Source organism: Lutra lutra, chromosome 1 (assembly GCF_902655055.1).
Source record: "Lutra lutra chromosome 1, mLutLut1.2, whole genome shotgun sequence".
NCBI classification, from domain to species: Eukaryota; Metazoa; Chordata; class Mammalia; order Carnivora; family Mustelidae; genus Lutra; species Lutra lutra.
This window is the reverse complement of record NC_062278.1, coordinates 216,323,542-216,342,918: the sequence shown is the minus strand read 5'-3', so window position 1 is coordinate 216,342,918 and position 19,377 is coordinate 216,323,542. Positions and strand designations below refer to the sequence as shown.

General features: G+C 50.3%; 1 protein-coding gene across 1 annotated transcript in view; it reads right to left on the bottom strand.

The window, feature by feature from the left end:
• Positions 1–6,298, bottom strand: part of OLFM2 (olfactomedin 2) — a 59,032-nt gene extending 52,734 nt beyond the window's left edge. Inside the window, exon 1 of the mRNA XM_047703242.1 lies at positions 6,125–6,298. Coding sequence (XP_047559198.1) covers positions 6,125–6,190 — 66 coding nt within the window. The 5' untranslated portion in view covers positions 6,191–6,298. The remainder of the gene's footprint in view (positions 1–6,124) is intronic.
• Between the last annotated feature and the right edge of the window lie 13,079 nt (positions 6,299–19,377).

Genomic DNA, 19,377 nt, shown 5'->3' with positions numbered 1-19,377 from the left:
AGGTCATGATCTCAGGGTCCTGGGATCGAGTCCCGCATCGAGTTCTCTGCTCCGCAGAGATCCTGCTTCCCTCTCTCTCTCTGCCTGCCTCTCCATCTACTTGTGATCTCTCTCTGTCAAATAAATAAATAAAATCTTTAAAAAAAAATAAAATAAAATCTCTTACTTAGGGGCACTTGGGTGACTCAGTAGGTTAAGCGTCCAACTCTTGATTTTGGCTCAGGTCATGATCTCAGGGTCCTGGGATTGAGCCCCGCGATGGGCTCTCTGCTTGGGGGAGAGCCTGCTTTCCCATCTCTCTCTGCCTGCCTACTGACTGACTACTTGTGATCTCTGCAAATAAATAAATAAAATCTTTAAAAAAAAAAAAAAAGATTCTCTCTCTCCCTCTCCTTCTGCCCTTCCCCGTGCACTCTCTCGCCTTTTCCTTAAGCAACAGAGAAACAAACAACCTGATTTAAAAATGGACAGGAGACTGGAGGTATTTCGGAAGAAGACACACAAGCAACAATAAACACGTAAGAAGCCCCGCATCACCATCTCTTCGCGAAGCGCAAATCAAAACCACAGCGAGCGATGACGTCACACCCGTGGGCTCAAGTCAAAAAGCCAAGGAGTAACAACACTGCCGGCGAGACGCAGAGAAGTGGACCCACGGGCACAGGTGGTGGGAGTGTGATCTGGTGCGGCCGCTGTGGGGAACAGCCGGGCGGGAACCCCACTTCTGGGCACAGGCCCAAAAGAGCTGGACGCCAGGTCTCAAAGAGCCATTCCCGCCTCCTGTTCACAGCGGCGTTATTCACAATAGCTCCACATTCTGCTTATCCCTTCATCCTTCAGTGGACATCTGGGTTGCTTCTGCCTTTTAGCTATTGTGTGCGGCGGGGAGAGTGGGCACAAAGCACGGGGAGCGGCAGGCAGGGGGAGAAGCAGGCTCCCCGCTGAGCAAGGAGCCTAATGTGGGGCTCGATCCCAGGACGCTGGGATCACGCCTGGAAAAGGAGGCAGCCGCTTAAAGGACTGAGCCACCCAGGAGCCCCAGCGAATTGTACATTTAAAAATGGCTAAGATGGTAGATTTTGTTACATGTATTTTGCCACAATTTTTAAAAATCTTCTTTTTTGTTTTAAAGATTTTATTTATTTATTTATTTGACAGACAGAGATCACAAGTAGGCAGAGAGGCAGACAGAGAGGGAGGAGGAAGCAGGCTCCCTGCCGAGCAGAGAGCCCAATGCAGGGCTGGATCCCAGGACCCTGACATCATGACCTGAGCCAAAGGCAGAGGCTTAACCCACTGAGCCACCCAGGCGCCCCCGTCTTCTCGTCTATTAAGCAGGGCTGAGATGCGAGCTGTCCAGGATGTCCAGAGCTATGTGTAAGTGAGAGTAAACAGGCTCGGAGAAAGCCTACGGGGGCTCCCAGAATCAATGGACACAGACTTCATAGACTCTATTCTGACTCCTCTCTGTTCTTCCTGGTTTCTCCTTGGTTTGTGGCTGAGCCCTAGAAGGATGAAGCTCGCTGTGAGATGCACGGGCCTTCCACACAGCACAAAGACATATCCGTGTTCTCAGGCGAGAGTTCCCAAAAAGTGGGAAACAAGCTCTCCCACTCCTGTCACAACCCCCTTCTTCCCAGCACAGCCAGACTCAGCTTCGGAGAAGTGCAATCTACCATCCCACCCCCTGAGGGCTCACGTCGTCACCCAGACCTTGGTGTCTGGTGTGAGGCTCAAAATGCAGAAGATTCCCAATGAGCACTTTCTAAATAAGTGAAAACAGCAAGTTACCGCCTCCCTGGTGCTGATGCTGAGTTCTGGGGACAAAAGTCATTGCCCAGACCAGTTGCCAGGCTCGTGAGAAACCCATCGTGAGCACATGCACGTGCTCAAACCATATGAAGATAGTCACTGTGGACACCTATCCACGTACGTGATTATGGCACACATATGCCCCTGTGCCCAGCTCAGTCAATGCCAAGTACGGGGTTCTGAAACATACGCACACCCCCGTGGACATTACAGATGAGCTCCTGTAGGGCCAGGGGTCGTGAGGCAAGTGATATGAGTCATTCAAGGGCAGAAAGAGTTCCAGGGTTTATTTAAAATTTCGATATTTTGTATCACAGATTTTTTGTATTAATTTTTATTTTCTTAAAATATTATTTATCTTAGTTTCTGACTCTTTTTTTTTTTTGTCATCCCCTTCAATTTTGCACCTGAGGCTAGTGCCTCAGTTACCTCACCCTGGCCGGGGGCATTGATACACTTTCTGCCTGCACACCTTCAGCAGAGCCACATGCGGACACACACCACCTCTGCACAAACCTCATTTTACCACTAGGTGTCATCCCAGCTCTTTCATCTTGAGCCCGGGTTTGACTCCAGGCCCCCCTCCCCCTTCCCTAGGAAGAAAATGTCCAATTCACTTATCTGAGTGTCCTCAAGACTTCCTTTTACTTCCTTCCACCTGGGAGATTTACATTTTCTAAAGGAGCCCAAGCGAAGAGGGTGTTAACCCCAAAGAGTGGAGCCCTATAATAGTGGGATTTGAGGCATAGATGAAGAAGGTGGGGTTTCCTGATGCCTCCCATCCAAGAGCAGAGGTTGAGTTGAAATGGGTAGGGGATGGCCCAAGGGGACAGTTGTTCCCTCATTCCTCCTTTGGTACAAGAGTCCCACTGTTTGAGAAAGAAAGAAACTCTATGGGAGGAGGAGGGAGATTCATCCGTTCATTGAAGTTTTTATTTTAACAGATGCTTGTTGAGCACCTACTGGGTGCCTGGCTCAAAGTCCACCGGACCCTGAGGAGCTGCCACTCTAGGGGGAGTCAGACAATGAATGAATAAACAAATTGTGGAGAAGTAGTGACAGGCTATGAAGAAAAACAACAGAGTGAGAGCTCAGAGAGTGGCTGTGGGGAGGTCATTTTAGGCTAGTCAGGGTGGGTCTACTGGAGGAGGTGTCACTGAAGTAGAAGGAGAGGGAGGGAACAGTGTCCCAGTCAGAAGGAATGGCAAGTGCAAAGACCCCGAGGTATGCCGTACAAACTGAATTATTCTTCCCTCCCATCCTGTGGGGACCCCAGGGAAGAGATGATGTCAAATCCACAGAGTGGCCAGTCCAGATCTATAGCTAGATCTTAGGGAGGACTTCCCAGTAGTCAGGAAGTGGGCCTCTTTCACTCAGGGAAAGCTATCTGGTAGTCTCCAAGGCAGTCACAGGCCAGACCCAGAACATCTGACACAAACCCTGGATGGATAGATGGATGGATGACTCCTCGGACAGGTGCTACTCCCTGTTCTCAGGGTCAAATCGAAACTCCCATCTATAGCCCACAAGTTCCCACTGCATCCGGCCCCTGCTGGCTTCCCTGGCCCCATCTCTCTGCCATGTCCCCTCCCCTCACTCCTCTCCAGACACAACAGCCTCCTTATCTGTTCCTCAAAAATACCAAGATGCTCACACCTCAGGGCCTTTGCACTTGTCTTCCCTCTGCCTTGAATGCTCTTCCCCCAGATCCTCTCTGACCTCCTTCAGGGGTCACCTCAAATACCACTTCCTTAGAGACACCATCTCTGGCCACACCTGTTAGAATAGCTGCCCACACCACCACTATCCCTCTTTAATCCCCTGGTTTTTATTCTTCACGCCACCTGCACTGTATTATACATTAATTTTGTTGCTGACACTGTATTACACATTTACTCAGGTCTTGCCTGTTCCCCTGCCCTGAAGAGGGCGGGGATTTGATAACTTGATCTCCCCAGTGCTTAACCACAACTGTTGTTCAAATGGACAAGTAAAGGATTTCCAGCAAGCACCGGTGGTGGAGCCCAGGACCCATCAGGGACTGAGAAGGGGACTCTGGGACCAGATGGGGGGTGGACAAGGGACAGAGCATTCATTCTTCAGAGCCTTTCCTTCTCTGGAGCGCCAGACTGGGTGGGCCTGCTAGGCACTGAGGCCCGTTTAGGACGCTGTAGTTCCCGTGGTGGCCGCCTCGAGGCACTGCAGCTAGTTATAGGACCCCGCCACCCCCAACTGACTACCCCAGTTTGGCCCCGCTCCATCCACTGTTTAGCCCCGCCTTCCTAACCCAGTTTAGTCCCGCCCCCAAGCAACTCCATTGGCCTCAGGGGGTCCATAAACTCACCCCCCACCCCCACCCCCACCCCCACAGCACCTTTCTCTGCACTCTCCAGCACCACTAGCCAAACTCAGGGCTAGCAAGGATGGAGGAGAATCCAGAGGTGGTGATTCCCAAGGGTCCTTCTTGGAAGCCAAATTCACCTTCCCTCCTGGTTCATTTTTGTGCCAGCGTTCTCTCAACCTTCTTCCTCTTTTGGTCTCTCTTCTCTCTGGCTGGCGTCTCAATTGAGCGTCTACTGTGTGCGGCCTGATGCCAGGCACTGATCACATTCCCCATGCCAGCCAGGATGTGGGTCCTGAGATGGGAAACCAAGAAGTGAGGGCTGGGGCCCCACAACCTCTCTCCCTATGGCCTGGAGGTCTATTTAAAGTCGGACCTCCAGCCCTCCCATGGCCCCCTGAGGTGGGCATTTCTTCTCTTGACCAGGAAAGAGAAGGTGCCAGGACTGTTTTCCCTCCGAGCTTCTACCTAAAACACTCTTCTAGTTTCTACACAGGCACTGTCTACACCCACGGAGTGGATTATTTAACAAGAAGGTAAATGCGTGGGCTCAGGCACGGGACTGCCTTTGTTCAATCCTGTCTTGCCACTCCTAAGCTGTCTCAGCTTGACAAGCGACTTAACTTTTCTGTGCCTCCGTTTCTTCGTCTGCAAAATGAAGGGAACAGTCACGCCCACGGGGGGGGGGGGGGTGCCAGGAGGGCCTTCTTTCTCGTTGTGTGCTCCAAACAGCGCCCAGCACATAATGAGCACTTAATACATGTTAGCTGTATTATAATTATTATTTTAGACTCCAGCTTCCCTCTGAGCTCCTACAGATCTGGGAATTGAGGGGGCTCCCGCCTCCAAGATGGAGGAGGAAAGAGGTTTCCCAACAGCTGAAGAAAACTGGGACACCCCCTCCCATTCTACAAGGCCCCCCAAGCCTGCCCAAGAGATGGGGGAACTATGAGGAGGAAGACTTGTTTCTGGGAAACCATGAATGGGGTGTACGAGGCACCAACACACATGTACACGCACACACACATGCATGGATGTACCCCTTTGCACACACAGCTCCTGGTCTTCCCCCTCCCTTTCAAAGCGATTTACTCAAAGGCACAGAATAGCACACAGTCACCCCAAACTCTCACACAGCCACACACCTGGTCATGCACATTTTGTACAACACCCAGACAGACAGAAAGAATCGTGGGGACACACACAGATCTGTATACACAGACCTTTATACACAGCTTCAGTTGCCCAAACACGGCCAGGATTAACACAATCCTCACTCGCTGTCACACCACCAGCCACACAGACACACAACTCCAGGTGGCAGGCTCACAAGCTTGGCACTGTCACATCACCCCTCCAGCCACAGCCTCCCACTGTCACACACAGGCTCTCCCTCACACACAAACACCCTCTCCCATCACACCCCAACTCAAAGCCGAACACACAAACTCTCAGTCACACCCAGCCGTGACACAGACACACACATTTACCCAGCACCCCTCCAGCACCTCACACACGTTCCCATCAGTCACTCACACGTGAGTCCCGCCCCCTTCCCCACATTAGGGGTGCAGATGAGGAGAGGGGGGCTGCAAAATTTGGGCACCTCCTGCCATAATGGGGGGGAGTGAAGGGTAAGCAACACCCCAAGGCCCCCCTGAAGTTGCCCCCGCAACCCCACTCAGCTTCAGTGAGATGGCGGGTGTGGGCTCCGGGTCACCGAGAGGATGAGAACCACGAAGCTGGGGTCAGACTGTCCCCCAAACCATCTCAGCTCGGGGCTGGATGTGAAGCCCCCTTTCCTTTCCCCAAAGCCAGGGTAGATATCCCAGCCCCTCCCTCGTTGCGACCCCCGCCCCTCTCAGCCCCGGGGCGCTTATGAAGCCCCAAACCGCCTTTCCGTCGGGACCCCCTAAGACCCTCTCCCCTCCTGGAGCCCCTTGCGCCTGCACCTGCCCGCCGGGCCCCTACCTGTCCGGCGAGGCCTGAACACAGCAGCAGCAGCAGCAGCAGCGGCGGGACTGTGAGCGGCCACATGACGCGCCCCCGGCCCGGCTTCCCGTCCCCCCGCCCGCCCTAGCGGCACCTGGGCGCGGGGACCGCCACCTTGCGCGACCCCGCCCGCCCGGCCGGGGCGACCCTCGCCGCCGCCTCCCCCGCCTCGCCGGCGGCTGGGATTCCGCCCCACCCCCGCCCCCCTCGCACGCTCCCAGTCTTTGTTACGGGCTCCGCCCCCCGCCCCGCCCCCAGCTCGTCTGCGGGCGCGGACCCCGCTTGGGTCTGGGGGCGGGGAAGGGGGAGGAGCTGGCACCCGGGAGGAGAGCTGGGGACAAGGCCCGGCAGTCCCCTAGGCCCTATGGGGGCGGGTCACGGAGATGGGGGAGGGAGTTCCGTCACGTGTTTGTAAATTTCACCCTCCCAGGATCTTTCCCACGTTGAAAATGGGGGTGGGATGGGGGTCAAGGGGTAGGGGGAGTAGGAGGAAGACCTGGTAACGTAGAAGAGAAATGGAGAGGCCCCCTCCTAAAAGAACTCAAGAATCAACTGAGAAACTGAGGCAGAGTTTCTGAAATGGGACGTTGAGGGAAGGGGGTCAGCGCTGGGACAAGGGGGTCGGACGGAGATGGAACGAGGAGTGAGAGACCAGTGACCGAGGGGGATGGCGGGCTGGGTGGGCCTGGCTCCGGGCTACCTTGTTTTCCCTCTCCCACCCCGTTCTCCAGGCTCCTCTTCCTCAAAATCCGCTCTCCCCCGCCACACCTGAGACAGTTTCTCACTCCCGGTTCAACCACCTGGGAGACCAGACCTCCAGAGGATCAAAATATTAACACCGCCTCTAAGTAGAACCATCTGCATATGAAGGGCGTCCTTGTTCTGCCTCCAGCCTCCCTCTACTTCTCCCTCCTCTCTGCAGTCATCTTCCCCGCCCATAACCCCTCAGTGGCTCTTTTTTGATGGGGAGAGAGAGGAATGAGCCAAAACCTACCCGGAGGGGATTGGGGTGGAGGACAGGTATTTTTCTGACTCTACTGTATGCCAGGCAGATAACAGGTTATGGAGAGTTTTGTCCACGCAAGAAATGAGCTTGTCCAACAGAATTGGGTTTGACCCTGGTTCTGTCACTTCTTGGCCATGTAACCTTAGGCAAAGAGCTTTCCTCCTCTCAGGAGACCAGTTTCCTCATGGAGGTGTCGGGAGACATGTGTGAGTCTTGAGCAAATAGGGCACCCAACCAGCACTCAGTCACCGCAGTGAGGCATGGAGCTGAGACTTGCCATGGGAAGTGGGACATAGAACAGAATCTGAGCCCGGGAAGGCATCTCCATCCCTCTATGTCCTCTCCCCAGATGAAAGATGGTCCTTTGCTGACTCCTCAGACCCAGCCCCAAGTAGGTATAGAGTTAGGAAGGGACGTTATGTTGGTTGGTATGAACCAGAAGCTTTTGGCCAAGTGTGGGCTGTGGTCAACACTGCGGGGGTGGGCAGGGGGAGTCCCTGCCAACTCTCATCATGTCTGTTTATCACAGAGCGGCACTCTTGTTACAGCTGTGTCTCAGGACCATGAACAATACCCTCTGTGCCCTGAGATGGTCATTGTAATCGTCCAACATGGCCTGTGTTACGAGGTTGACAGTGGTCAGTGTCCCCTTAGGTCCATGCCGCATCCTTCCCCAGCTCGGCTCTGTTTCAGGGGTGGGGCCCCTGCAAACTACATTTCCCAGGCTCCCTTGCATCCAGTTAGAATGAGCCGGAGGGAGGCCTGAAGAGAGGTTGGGGTGGGGAGTGGGGAGAAGCCCAAGTGTTTCTCCCTCTCCTTCTACTTTGACAGTGGCAGTTGAGGATCCTCTGTAGTCTCAGCACCCTGGGATGGGAGTCCCCACTGTGGTTCAGGTCCTGACAAGGGGTGGCAGGCTCTGGACTCTGGTAAGTACTTCCTCTCTTCAGCTTCACCAGCTCTCGGGAAGATGGTGGTTGGCTACTCACTCCAGAGTCAATTCACCTTCTCCCATATATTCTTTTTTTTACTTAAGATTTTATTTATTTATTTGACAGAGAGAGCACAAGCAGGGGGAGTGGCAGGCAGAGGGAGAGGGAGAAGCGGACTCCTTGCTGAGCAGGGAGCCATATTCGGGGGCTCGATCCCAGGACCCTGGGATCATGATCTGAGCTGAAGGCAGATGCTTAACCATCTGAGCCACCCAGGCGCCCTCTCCCATTTATTCTTAAAGGTCAACTAACATCTCTATGGCTAAATCCCCATAGGAGATTTTGCTATGGAACCACCCTGTGTGAGTTTTGTTTTCCTGACTGGATCCTGGCCAATACATTCTGCGCTGTGGTCACGACCACAGCCATGGTCAGTAATAATTTGTGTCCCAATCACACTGTGGTCAGTGTCCTGTGGATGTGCGATCTGTGCTAACCATCAGCATTCTGGTTCTATTGGGGTCAGCAGAGTGGTCAGTTTTGTGGTCTCCATGGGTCATTCTTGGTGGTGTTGGGATCAGCGTGCTGGTCAGTTTCCTGGCTGTGATGTGCTCAGAGCCACAATCACTGTCCTGTCATGCCGTGGTCATTGTTCTGACCTTGCTTTGCACGGTGACCTGGCCATGGTATGGTCAAAATTACGGTCAGGTCACACCGTGATCAGGGTCATACCCAGAGTCCTGGTTGTGCTGTTGTCAGCCTCAAGGTCAGCACTATCACCAGTGCTATGATGAGCACAGGTCTCTCTTCCTCCATGGTTAGTGTAGTGGTTAGAATTCCAGACCATCACTGAAGAGAGATCAGCTTCTCGAGGACCTCATGCAGCGAAACTGATGAACCAGGTGACTCAGGAGCTGGCACTGGACAGTCTGCTCTCCATAATGTGTGAAGGCAGGACAGAGGATCATTGGGTCCCTGCCAACTCTCACCAGCTCACCATTGGCTTTTCCTAATTGGTGCTTGGACAGCCATTGACTTTACTCTCCCGTGACCCCTTCCTGGGTCTAGCCAGAGGGAGACACATCCAGGCCTTTGTTTTCCCATACTCTGAACAGGGCCCACACAGAGATGACCAAAAGGAGTTTAATGAGTGAATGAATCAATGCCACACATGCCTACTCATGCTTTTGCTCTTGTGGGTTCCTCTGTGTATCATTCAGAGGGCCTTTGGTAGCAAGTGGCAGAAAGGCAACTAGAACTGTCTTAACAAAAATTAATAATAATAATAATAATATCAGCTCATGTAACTGAAAAAAAAAATTTCAGGGGTAACGGAATTCAGGCATGGTTGGATCCAGGGCTCCTGTTATAGCATCAAGATTCTGTCTTTCTCCATTTCTTGTCTCCAAAGCATTATACTGGGTTATGTGTTGCCCGTCTTTCCTTTCTTGTCAAATCCACATGGGCAACTGAGGGTCAGTCCTGCCAAGGACCCTTGGTCTCCAGAGAGGGTAGAACCTGCTCCTTCCCGTTGCCCAACCTGAGGGCGAGAGAGGTGGGTGCTTCTTCTCCAGGTCATACATGTCGTTGAGGGAGGGCCCTTCCCTGGGGCGCCCACTCTTTAGCATTTCTAGCCTATCCAGTGTGTGAACTGAGATAGCCCTGAGGTGGGAAGAAGTATGCACAGGAATGTGTCAAGGCCAAGGGGATGTGGGCAAGGCACTGACCTCATCTGCCTTTGTCCCATTTTTCAGTTGGAGACATTGAGGTTCAGAGAGCTTAAGACACCGCCTGAAGGCCACAGAGAGGATATACAGCATGGCTGAGACCGTAATTTTGTTCATGTCTGAGTCCAGACATGAGAATTTTAATGCTGTGTTTGCAGGGGAATAGCTGGGCCAGATCCCATGGTGTTCACGGCACCGGGAAGGCCTGGTTGCCCAGCTTACCGAGCATCACCTCTATGCCTCCCAAGCCCATGCATCTCCACGGACATCGTTCCAGTGTGCTTCAGGTCCAGGGCTCCCAACTCCACACCCCCAAGCGCTCCCACGAATGGGAGCTCAGCCCTCCTTCCATGTCCCAGAAGGTTCCCAAGCTCCACGCTCAACCCTGGGGGCTCCCTGCAGTCTGTCTCCATTGTTCAGCCCCATTCTCTCCTTCTCTGGGCCATTACTCACTGTGGAACTGCAGCCACCCCTGGGACTCCCTCCCTTCCAGGTTTCTCTCTCTCACACACACACACACACACACACACACACACACACCATGGACACACAGTCACCCAGGGGCACCACACCACACCAGGATAAAATGGTGGTGTTCGGAACTGGCACACAAAAGCACATGCGACTCACAACCCAATACACACCTCCCAGGCCCGAGGGCGCACAGAAATGCACACGCACGATCCGATAGTAGAAGAACATCAGAGGCAAAACAGCCATAATTACCCAAGACCTGGCACTCGTGAATACAGTGGGTCCAACACATACAGACCCACCCAACACAAAAAAATGCACAAACCCACAATCTGGACACACAGCGCACATGCACACAGATCCCCAGTGTGGACACAGAATTCACACTGTACAGAGAAACCCCACATGAATACGCCATCCCATATGGACATCTGTAGAACAGCACATAGCTCCTACACAAACACATACACCAGGCTCCAGGACAGTCATACACGAAAGGCAGGCACTTCCTACACAAGCACACAAAAGAGAAACATGGCTGGCACCCGAAACACCCAGTGACCCGCGATTCAGACCCAGTCACACGCCCAGATGCATGGTACGAGGCACACAGTTCACACACACACACACACACACACACGGACCCATAGGGGATCCACAGACACCCTCTGACACGCAAAGCCCAGGCCAGGGCAGCGTGGGAATGAGGTTGTGGGAAGGGGGAGGTGGACAGAATGACTAAGGAGGCCTCTCTGGGGGAAGCGGGGAGAAGGAGGGAGGGTAGGCTTGTATCCAGCACATGTGGTTCCCATTACCCGCCTGGGAATTGAGGGATGAGTTGGCGGGACAAGGAGACCCAGCATTGCTTCCCAGCCCTGCCAAGCCAGGAAGGAGCGAGGCCCTAATCGAGGTTACAGGCCCGGAACTTGGCTCGGAATCACAGCAGCTCCTACCAAGAAGGGTCGAGCCTGAGCCAGACCTGGCTGGGATTCCCTTCAACCCCTGCAGCAGTCTGGGGAAGGGTTTCATAGGAGAGGAAAGTGAGGGACCCAGAGAGGTTAAGCCGCTTGCCTGAGGTCACACAGCTAGGACATGGTGGAACTAGGATTGGAGTTCAGGTCTCTGGGCGGCCCTGACTCAAGCTCCATAGTAGACACAAAACTCCTCCGTTCATCCACAAGTAGAGACAAGGCACTCACTCCAGGTCCAGCCTGCCCTAGATTTGTGACTATGAGTAAGAAAGCCTCTGCCCTCAAGTAATTGAGAGTTCGGTGTATACACAGATGGACAGAGTTCTCTTTGAGCCCTGCGCATGTTTGGAGAGTCCTGACTAGCCTGGGGGCAGGGCAAGTCAGGGCCAAAAATTGAGTAAGAGTTGGCAGGGCTCAGTGGGTAGAGAGAAGAGCAGATGCAAAGGCCCTGAGGCTGCGGAGTGCAGGAGGTTTGCTCACCTGTTCAGGGATGATGACAAGTGAGACCAGAGCTGCCAGACAGAAAGACTTGGGGCCTGACAGGGAGTCCTGGAAGCTTGGGAGAGTGGTGAGCGGGAAGGGGAATGGTGTAGTTCGGCCAACTAGCATGAAGACTGCACCCAGGACAGCTAAAGATGTGTCTTCCCCATAACACATAACACTGAATTTCCATTCGCCTATATTCATACACCCCAGAGACATGTATCCATGTGCACAAAGACACATGCCAGCATGTGTGAATGGAACAAAATGGAAAGCACCTAAAAGTTCATGAGTACAACAGACAGCTATGCTGAGGTAAGCATTTAATGACAGGATTAGCTAGCAAGGCAAGTTGCCAAAGACATGTTCAATATTGTACCAGTTAGAGACAGTTCAAGAACTTGCCAAACTATGTGCGTCACCCATGGATACGGGCCCCCGGGATGCAGTAAACATGGAGGAATACTCCAAGGACAGAAGTTCCCATGTTCAAGGGAAGAGAGAAAGCAGGAATCGTGTTTAATGGGCATGGAGTTTCAGTTTGGGAAAATGACACAGTCCCAGAGACAGACAGTGGTCATGAACGCACAAAAATGCGAATGTACCCAAGGCCACCAAACTAGACACTTAAAAACGGCTACGTGGTAAATTTTATGTGAGGTATATTTTATCTCAATTTCAAACAAAATTTGAGAGGCACCTGGGTGGCTCAGTGGGTTAAAGCCCCTGCCGTCAGTTCAGGTCATGATCTCAGGGCCCTAGGATCGAGCCCTGCATCGGCCTCTCTGTTCGGCGGGGAGCCTGCGTCCCCCTCTCTCTCTGTCTGCCTCTCTGCCTACTTGTGATCTCTCTGTCAAATAAATAAATAAAATCCTTTAAAAAATACATTTTAAAAAATTTGAGTTCATACTCTCTTACCCATAGTGGGGAAAGGAAAGGCAGTCTATGGCAGAAATGTATACAGGGGCATAAATGTGTGTATGATGCTTTGTTTTTTAGGCGGGGTGGTGGGCACATGTTTATTATAAAGTTCTTGCTATATGTATTTTTCTTTTTTTCTTTTGTTTTGAGAGTGTGTACTCACACGTATACACACACACACACACACACACACACACACGAATTGGTGGGGCAGAGGGAGACAGATAGAGAAACTCTTAAGCAGGCTCCACGCCCAGTGGAGCCCAAGGCGGGGCTCGATCTCATGATCCTGAGATCGTGACCAGAGCTGAAATCAAGAGTCTGATGCTTTTTAGCGTCTGACCGACTGAGCCACCCAGGTGCCCCCACATTGTATGTATTTTTTATAATAACAGTCTTTTAGCATTTTACCACATGGCAGACATTGTTCTAAGTGACCTATTTTAAGGAATTTAACCCTCACACAACCCAATGCTTAGGTGCTGTTATTCATGGTGGAGACCATGGTTCACAACAGTGAAAGTCACACTTGCCCCCGCAGAGGAGCTGGTACTGGACCAGATGGCTTGGCTCTAGCCGGGATAGCACACCGCCTCCATACACCTTCCATATTTCATTCATCGGCTTTGTAACACTAGAAATGGATCCAAGAAGAGGTGGTGTCTTGGAGGGGGCGTGGGAAGGGACATGAGGAATTTCTGGGGTGCTGGAAACAAGTCTGCATCTTGTTTAGGATATGTAGACATTTGTCAAAACTCATCAAACGGAACCCTGAAGATCCGTGCACACAAATGTTTAAAAAGAAATATACCGGATCCAGCAATCCCACTTCCGAGTATAGGTCCAAAAGAACAGAAAGCAGGGTCTGTAAGAGATATTTGCACACCCGCGTTCACAGCAGCATTTTCACGGCGGCCAAGAGTTGGGAGCAACCCAGGTCTGTTGACGGGGTGAAAGGATAAACAAGATGTGGGGTACAAGCTAGGCAGGGATAGCATTCAGCCTTAAAAGGGAGAGGAGCTCTGACACTACACAATGGATGACCCTTGAGGATATTATGCTCAGTGAAATAAGCCAATCACAAAAGACGAACACCGTGCAATTCTACTTATATGAGGTCCCTAGAAGAGTCAAATTCACAGAGACAGAAAGTAGATGGTGGGTGCCAGGGGCTGGGGGAGGGGGAATGGGGAATTGTTCACAGAGGACAGAGATACAGGTTTGCAATGTAAAAAAGTTCTAGAGAGCAGCGCCTGGATGGTTCAGTTGGTTAAGCATGGGACTCTTGATTTCGGCTCAGGTCATGAGCTCAGGGTTGTGGGATGGAGCCCCGTGTCAGGCTCCTCACTCAGCGGGGAGTCTGCTTGGGATTAATAAATAAATTATTAATTTATTATTAATAAATAAATCTTTTTTTTAAAGTTCTAGAGATCTGTTGCACAATGTGTATCTACTTAACACTAATGAAGTGTACACTTAAAATGATTAAGATGGTAAATGTTGTTATATGCTTTTTACCACAAAAATAAGATTAAATAAAATAATAAAATAAAAGAGATCTACCAAGAGCAGGGAAAGCCTGTAGAAAGACAAGACCAGCATCAAGTAAGAGGTAGGACAGCCTTTCAAGACAGTTTGTTCCTCTGTCTGCTCAAGGTCCCTCGTCTCCCCAGTATCCCCACTGTCCTTTTAGGGTACAGGCCCACCCTCTTAAAAGGAAACTCTGGCGTGCAGAGCACTCTAGACACAGGGCACACATGCGCTCTTGTGGGGACAGGCCTTTGTAAGCTTGTGTGGTCTGTACCTGTTTGAGCCCGGACCTTGTTGTCTTGTGTCTCTGGGTCTGGCTGTGTGAGAAGTCACATGGCACCTTCCCTCTCTCTGAATGAGCCTGTTCTTCAGGGATGCCTCCTCCAGGCAGGCTTCCCTGACCACCCTGTCTCAAAGAACACCTTTCTTGTCCTCCTCTCTGTCTTATTTTTCATCACAGCACCATGCGACACGTCATATACATACTTGCTTACTGCCTGTCATCCCCACCTGAGTGTGAACTCTACGAGGACAGAGATCCTTGTTTGATTCACTGCTGGATCCCCAGACCCTATAACAGTGCCTGGCACAAGTAAGTAGGTGCTTCATAAATATTTGCTGATTGAAAGAATGGTTGAATGTGCGGAGTCGGGGAGGGGATCTCGGAAACATCGATGACATCAGTTTACCTGAGCCTGTGTGTGTAGGTTATATGTTGGTGGCATGTCTGTTTGGGTGGGGCTGTGTGTCCTTCTGCCTGCATAGCATGTACCAGACCCCAGGATGCAGCAGTTCTGGGTGTGACAATGGGGGTCTCGGGTGTGGCTGCGCATCTGAGTGTGGGTTTATGAACATGGCTACGTGGCCGTGTGAGGGCGGCTTTGGGTGTGTGTCCAGGCACAACTGGGTGTGCACAACTGTGTGTTGTGCTGCTGTGTGTGTGGGCTGCTATGCGTGTCAGCGTGTCTGGATCTGGCTGAAGTGAATGGGTGTGTGTAACACGGGTCTGCCTCTCTGAGATCGCCTGTGGATCTGGGATGTGACACAATGAGGGTCTGATTCTCTGGGCGGTTGGTCGATGTATGTTGCTGAATCTGATTGTTCCCAGTGATGCTGTCTGTGTGTGCAAAATTCGCTACTCCACCCACCTCCTACAGTCCTGAATGAAGCCATAGGCGGCTCCCACACTGGCTGCCATGCCCCAACCCCAGTTCAGAACACAGAAGGTGTAATTGCTCAGGAAGCACAAGTGGTGGGATTAATTATGGCCACTGGATATGCAAATCAGCTGGGGGTTTTCCCAGCAGCTGCCTGGGTGCCAGCGATGATGCTGGGTAAATACACAGACCTGAGTGTGAGACCCAGAGCTCCCTTCTTACACCTTTGTCAATTACCTTAATTCAGTAGGGCTGAGAGTCTAATACTTTAACCAGCTTTTAGTTAATGAAAGAGTACCCATTACCCAATTTATTGTTCCTCCCCTCTAAAATACCTGCACCAGGGTAGGTCTGGACTTGCAAAAGCAGAGCCCAGTGGACCTGCAGTTATAAAATCCTGGGCTGTGTAGAGATGTAATGATTTTTATTTATTTACTTATTTATTTGAGAGAGCGAGCACGCAAGCACACAGGCTTCGAGTGGGATGGAGGGGGAGGGGCAGAGGGAGAAGGAGCAAGAGAATCCCAAGCAGGCTCTATACCCCGGGCAAAGCCCGTAGGGTTCAATCTCACGACCCTGAGATCATAACCCGAGCTGAAAACAAGAGTCAGACGCTTCACCAACTGAGCCATCCAGGCGCCCCTAAATGTAGTTTTTTTTTTAAAAACGATGGGAAAAAAATCCTCTAAAAGAGATAATGGCTTTTTGTTAAGCAAAAATCTCTAGCTCTAGACTCCGGGCAAGTTACTTTACCTCTCTGTTCCTCAATTCCCTTAGCTGCAAAATGGGGATAGTAACAGAACCTTCCTCAAATGTTGTAATAAAGAATAAATTAACTCATCCAGGGAAAATGTTTGATGAACGAGACCTGGCAGGTAAATGCTCAATCAGTAGTCTTTGTTATTAACAGTGTCAGTTGAACTAATCATGGATTGCATGGGGATGAAGATTTGGTGTATAACGGGGCGCCTGGGTGGCTCAGCGGGTTAAAGCCTCTGCCTTCGGCTCAGGTCATGATTCCAGGTTCCTGGGATCAAGCCCCGTGTCGGGCTCTCTGCTCAGTGGGGGGGCCTGCTTCCTCCTCTCTCTCTGCCTGCCTCTCTGCCTCCTTGTGATCTCTGTCTGTCAAATAAATAAATCTTGAGATTTGGTGTATAAGAAATGTCGTGCATGGTTCTTCATAAGAAAGTGAGAAAAATTTGATCTAAGTGTGCACAGTCTTAGAGGAAGGGGATGAGGAGAGAAGGCAAGAAGAGGCATCAGGGAGGGAAAGATGGCAGATGATAGCAGAATCGTGGGAAATCCAGATACCACCAGTGACACCAGGGACTTTTAAGGACAAGGATATTCAATATTAACTTCTAATCTGTCAATGTTGCTGCAGTGGGACCTCCCGGTTTGCACACATGCTTACATGCTGATCTTCAGTAAAAACTGGACTCGTTTGCTGTATTAGTCAGGATAATTAATCATAGCTGCTGTAACAAGCAATTCTTAAACATCTCAAGGGCTTAATGCAATCAAGTTACTTGTTTGATGGAATTCCCCTGCAGCATTCCTCCAAGCAGTAGCTCAGAGAAGTTGGCCCCTTTCTAGTTCCATAGGAGACACTCCCATCTTACTTACTTACTTACTGTGATCTCCAAGGTCATCACAGACAGAAAGCGCTCAGAGGATCCAGCGGGAGGTTTTATGGTTACCCACATCCCCACTGGCCAAGACCCAGGCGCGTGCCCCAACCTAACTGCAAGGTAAGCTGGGAAATGTGTTCCCAATTAGGAGTGCTCAGGAAGAGGAAAACAACACACAGCCTTGATGTTATGTTACTATGTGCACTGAGTTAAGAATGTTTGGGAGAGGAACTAAATGGGAAGCAGGCCTAAGTGTACATTTGGGTTGATAGAACAGTGTGAAAAAAATCAGCAAAAGCAACAAATCGGGAGAAGAGGTAACCAAGGGAACACCATCCCCTCAAGAGTCAGCATCGGTATTTTAGGGTTTCTGGACTCTTCACTGTGTAGAGGATACTTCCTCAAATTTCACATGGCTTTTCCTCTCATCCTTCAGGTCTCTCTGCTCAAATATTACCTCTTCAGTGAGATCTCTCCTGACCACCTTCTTTTAAAAATCCACCACTCCATCACTCTGCATCTTGTTTGATTTTCCTGAAATCACACTACATAGCTATATGTTTGTCTATTCTGTCTCCCTCAGCAATAAGATCCCTCAGACACCACACCTTTCTTCTACCCCAACATTTGGAACAGTGTGTGGCACTGAGTAAACCATCAAGAGAATGAAACAAGTGAATGAGTAAGTGAATGGAAAATAAACTCATCAGTCAACTCCTGAACCCCAATATTCTTCATAGCATCAGTAATGTTTATTGAATGCCTGAGGGAATCCAGGACACGCGTTCAGATGGCTTTATGGGACCTAGGTGGCAGGGCTTACCCTGGCTTTTGGAGAGACAATTCACCCCAACCTAAAACCCATAACTACACAAGCCCACCTGACCCAACTCAACTCACACCAGCCCTCCATCACTCCTAACTCAACTCAATTTGGCAAGGTCCATCAACTGATGAATGGATAAACAAAATGTGATATAACCAGACAACGAAATATGATTCAACAATAAACAGGAATGGAATACCGATACACACTGCAACATGAACCTTGAACCATTGTGTTCAATGAGAGCAGACAGATCCAAAGGGCCACATACTATATGATTCCATTTATATGAAATGTCCAGAACAGGCAAATCCATAAAGACAGAAAGATTAGCGGTTGCCTACCACTGAGATGTTTGGGGGAATTGGAAAGTGACTGCTAATGGATATGCGATTTCTTTTTGAGGTGATGAAAATGTTCTAAAATTGATTGTGGTGATGGTTGCACAAGTCTGTGAATATACTGAAAACCATTTAATTGTATACTTTAAATGGGTGAATTATATGGTAAGTGAATTACATCTCAATAAATCTATTTAAAAGAAAACCTCAACCCAACATCTAACCCCCAATTCAAGCTACCTCAAACCCAACTCTCATCTTAACTGATGCCATCTTGACTGACCAAACTGCCAATCCCCACTCCGCATTCACAGCAATCCCTACTTACCTCTACTCCGTTCATCCTACTTCCCAAATTGACCCTCATTCATGTCAATCCAACATCTAATTTCAAACCCTAACTTCAATCCACTGATTGCCCTACCTCCAACTCAGCGGATCCCATCTTCAATCCACAACCTCAGACTCATTCAACTCACTCCAAACCAACCTCCTATTAGACTGATCTTCAAACCATTTTCAACATATCTCACCCAACCCCTACCCCCCAATATCCAGCACACCTCAAAGCTCCACTTCTAATTCAATCCTCTCTACCCTCAACTCAACTCCTGAATGGCCACCCAGATGTTTCACCTCTAGTCATTTTATCTCAAACCCAAACCACATCCCATGTCACCTCTTGATCCATTCCCACACCCTCAGTTCAGCCAGCGACTCTAGGACTAATCAAGGTCAACATGGAGATCTAGATATCCTCTCTCCCTCTTTCTTCTCCCTCCTTCCTCTCCTCTTTCTTCTTCAAAGTTTGAGGTCTTCCTAATAAGTTCACCTTTTTTTCCAGCTTTATGGACACAGAATTGACGACATATGATATTGTGTAAGTCTACGACATACAACCTGTTGATTTGATACGCTTGTATACTGCAAAATGATTACCATGATAGCATTAGCTAACACCTGTGTCACATCACATAATTAGCATTTCTTTTTTATGGCGAGAACATTTACGATTTCTCTTAGAGATCTGGCCATTTCCAACTTTTCTTCTAGGGACCTGAATTGGTAAACAGATCCAACATCTCCAGGGAGTGCCATTATAATCAGATGCTCCCCAGCTGCCAAAGCCACCTGTACCCAAAGACCCAATTAAGAAGGTGGGGGCAGATACCGCAGGTGACCCAAGAGCCTGACCTTAAGAAGGATGTAGCCAGCACTAGATGAAAGACACAGGGA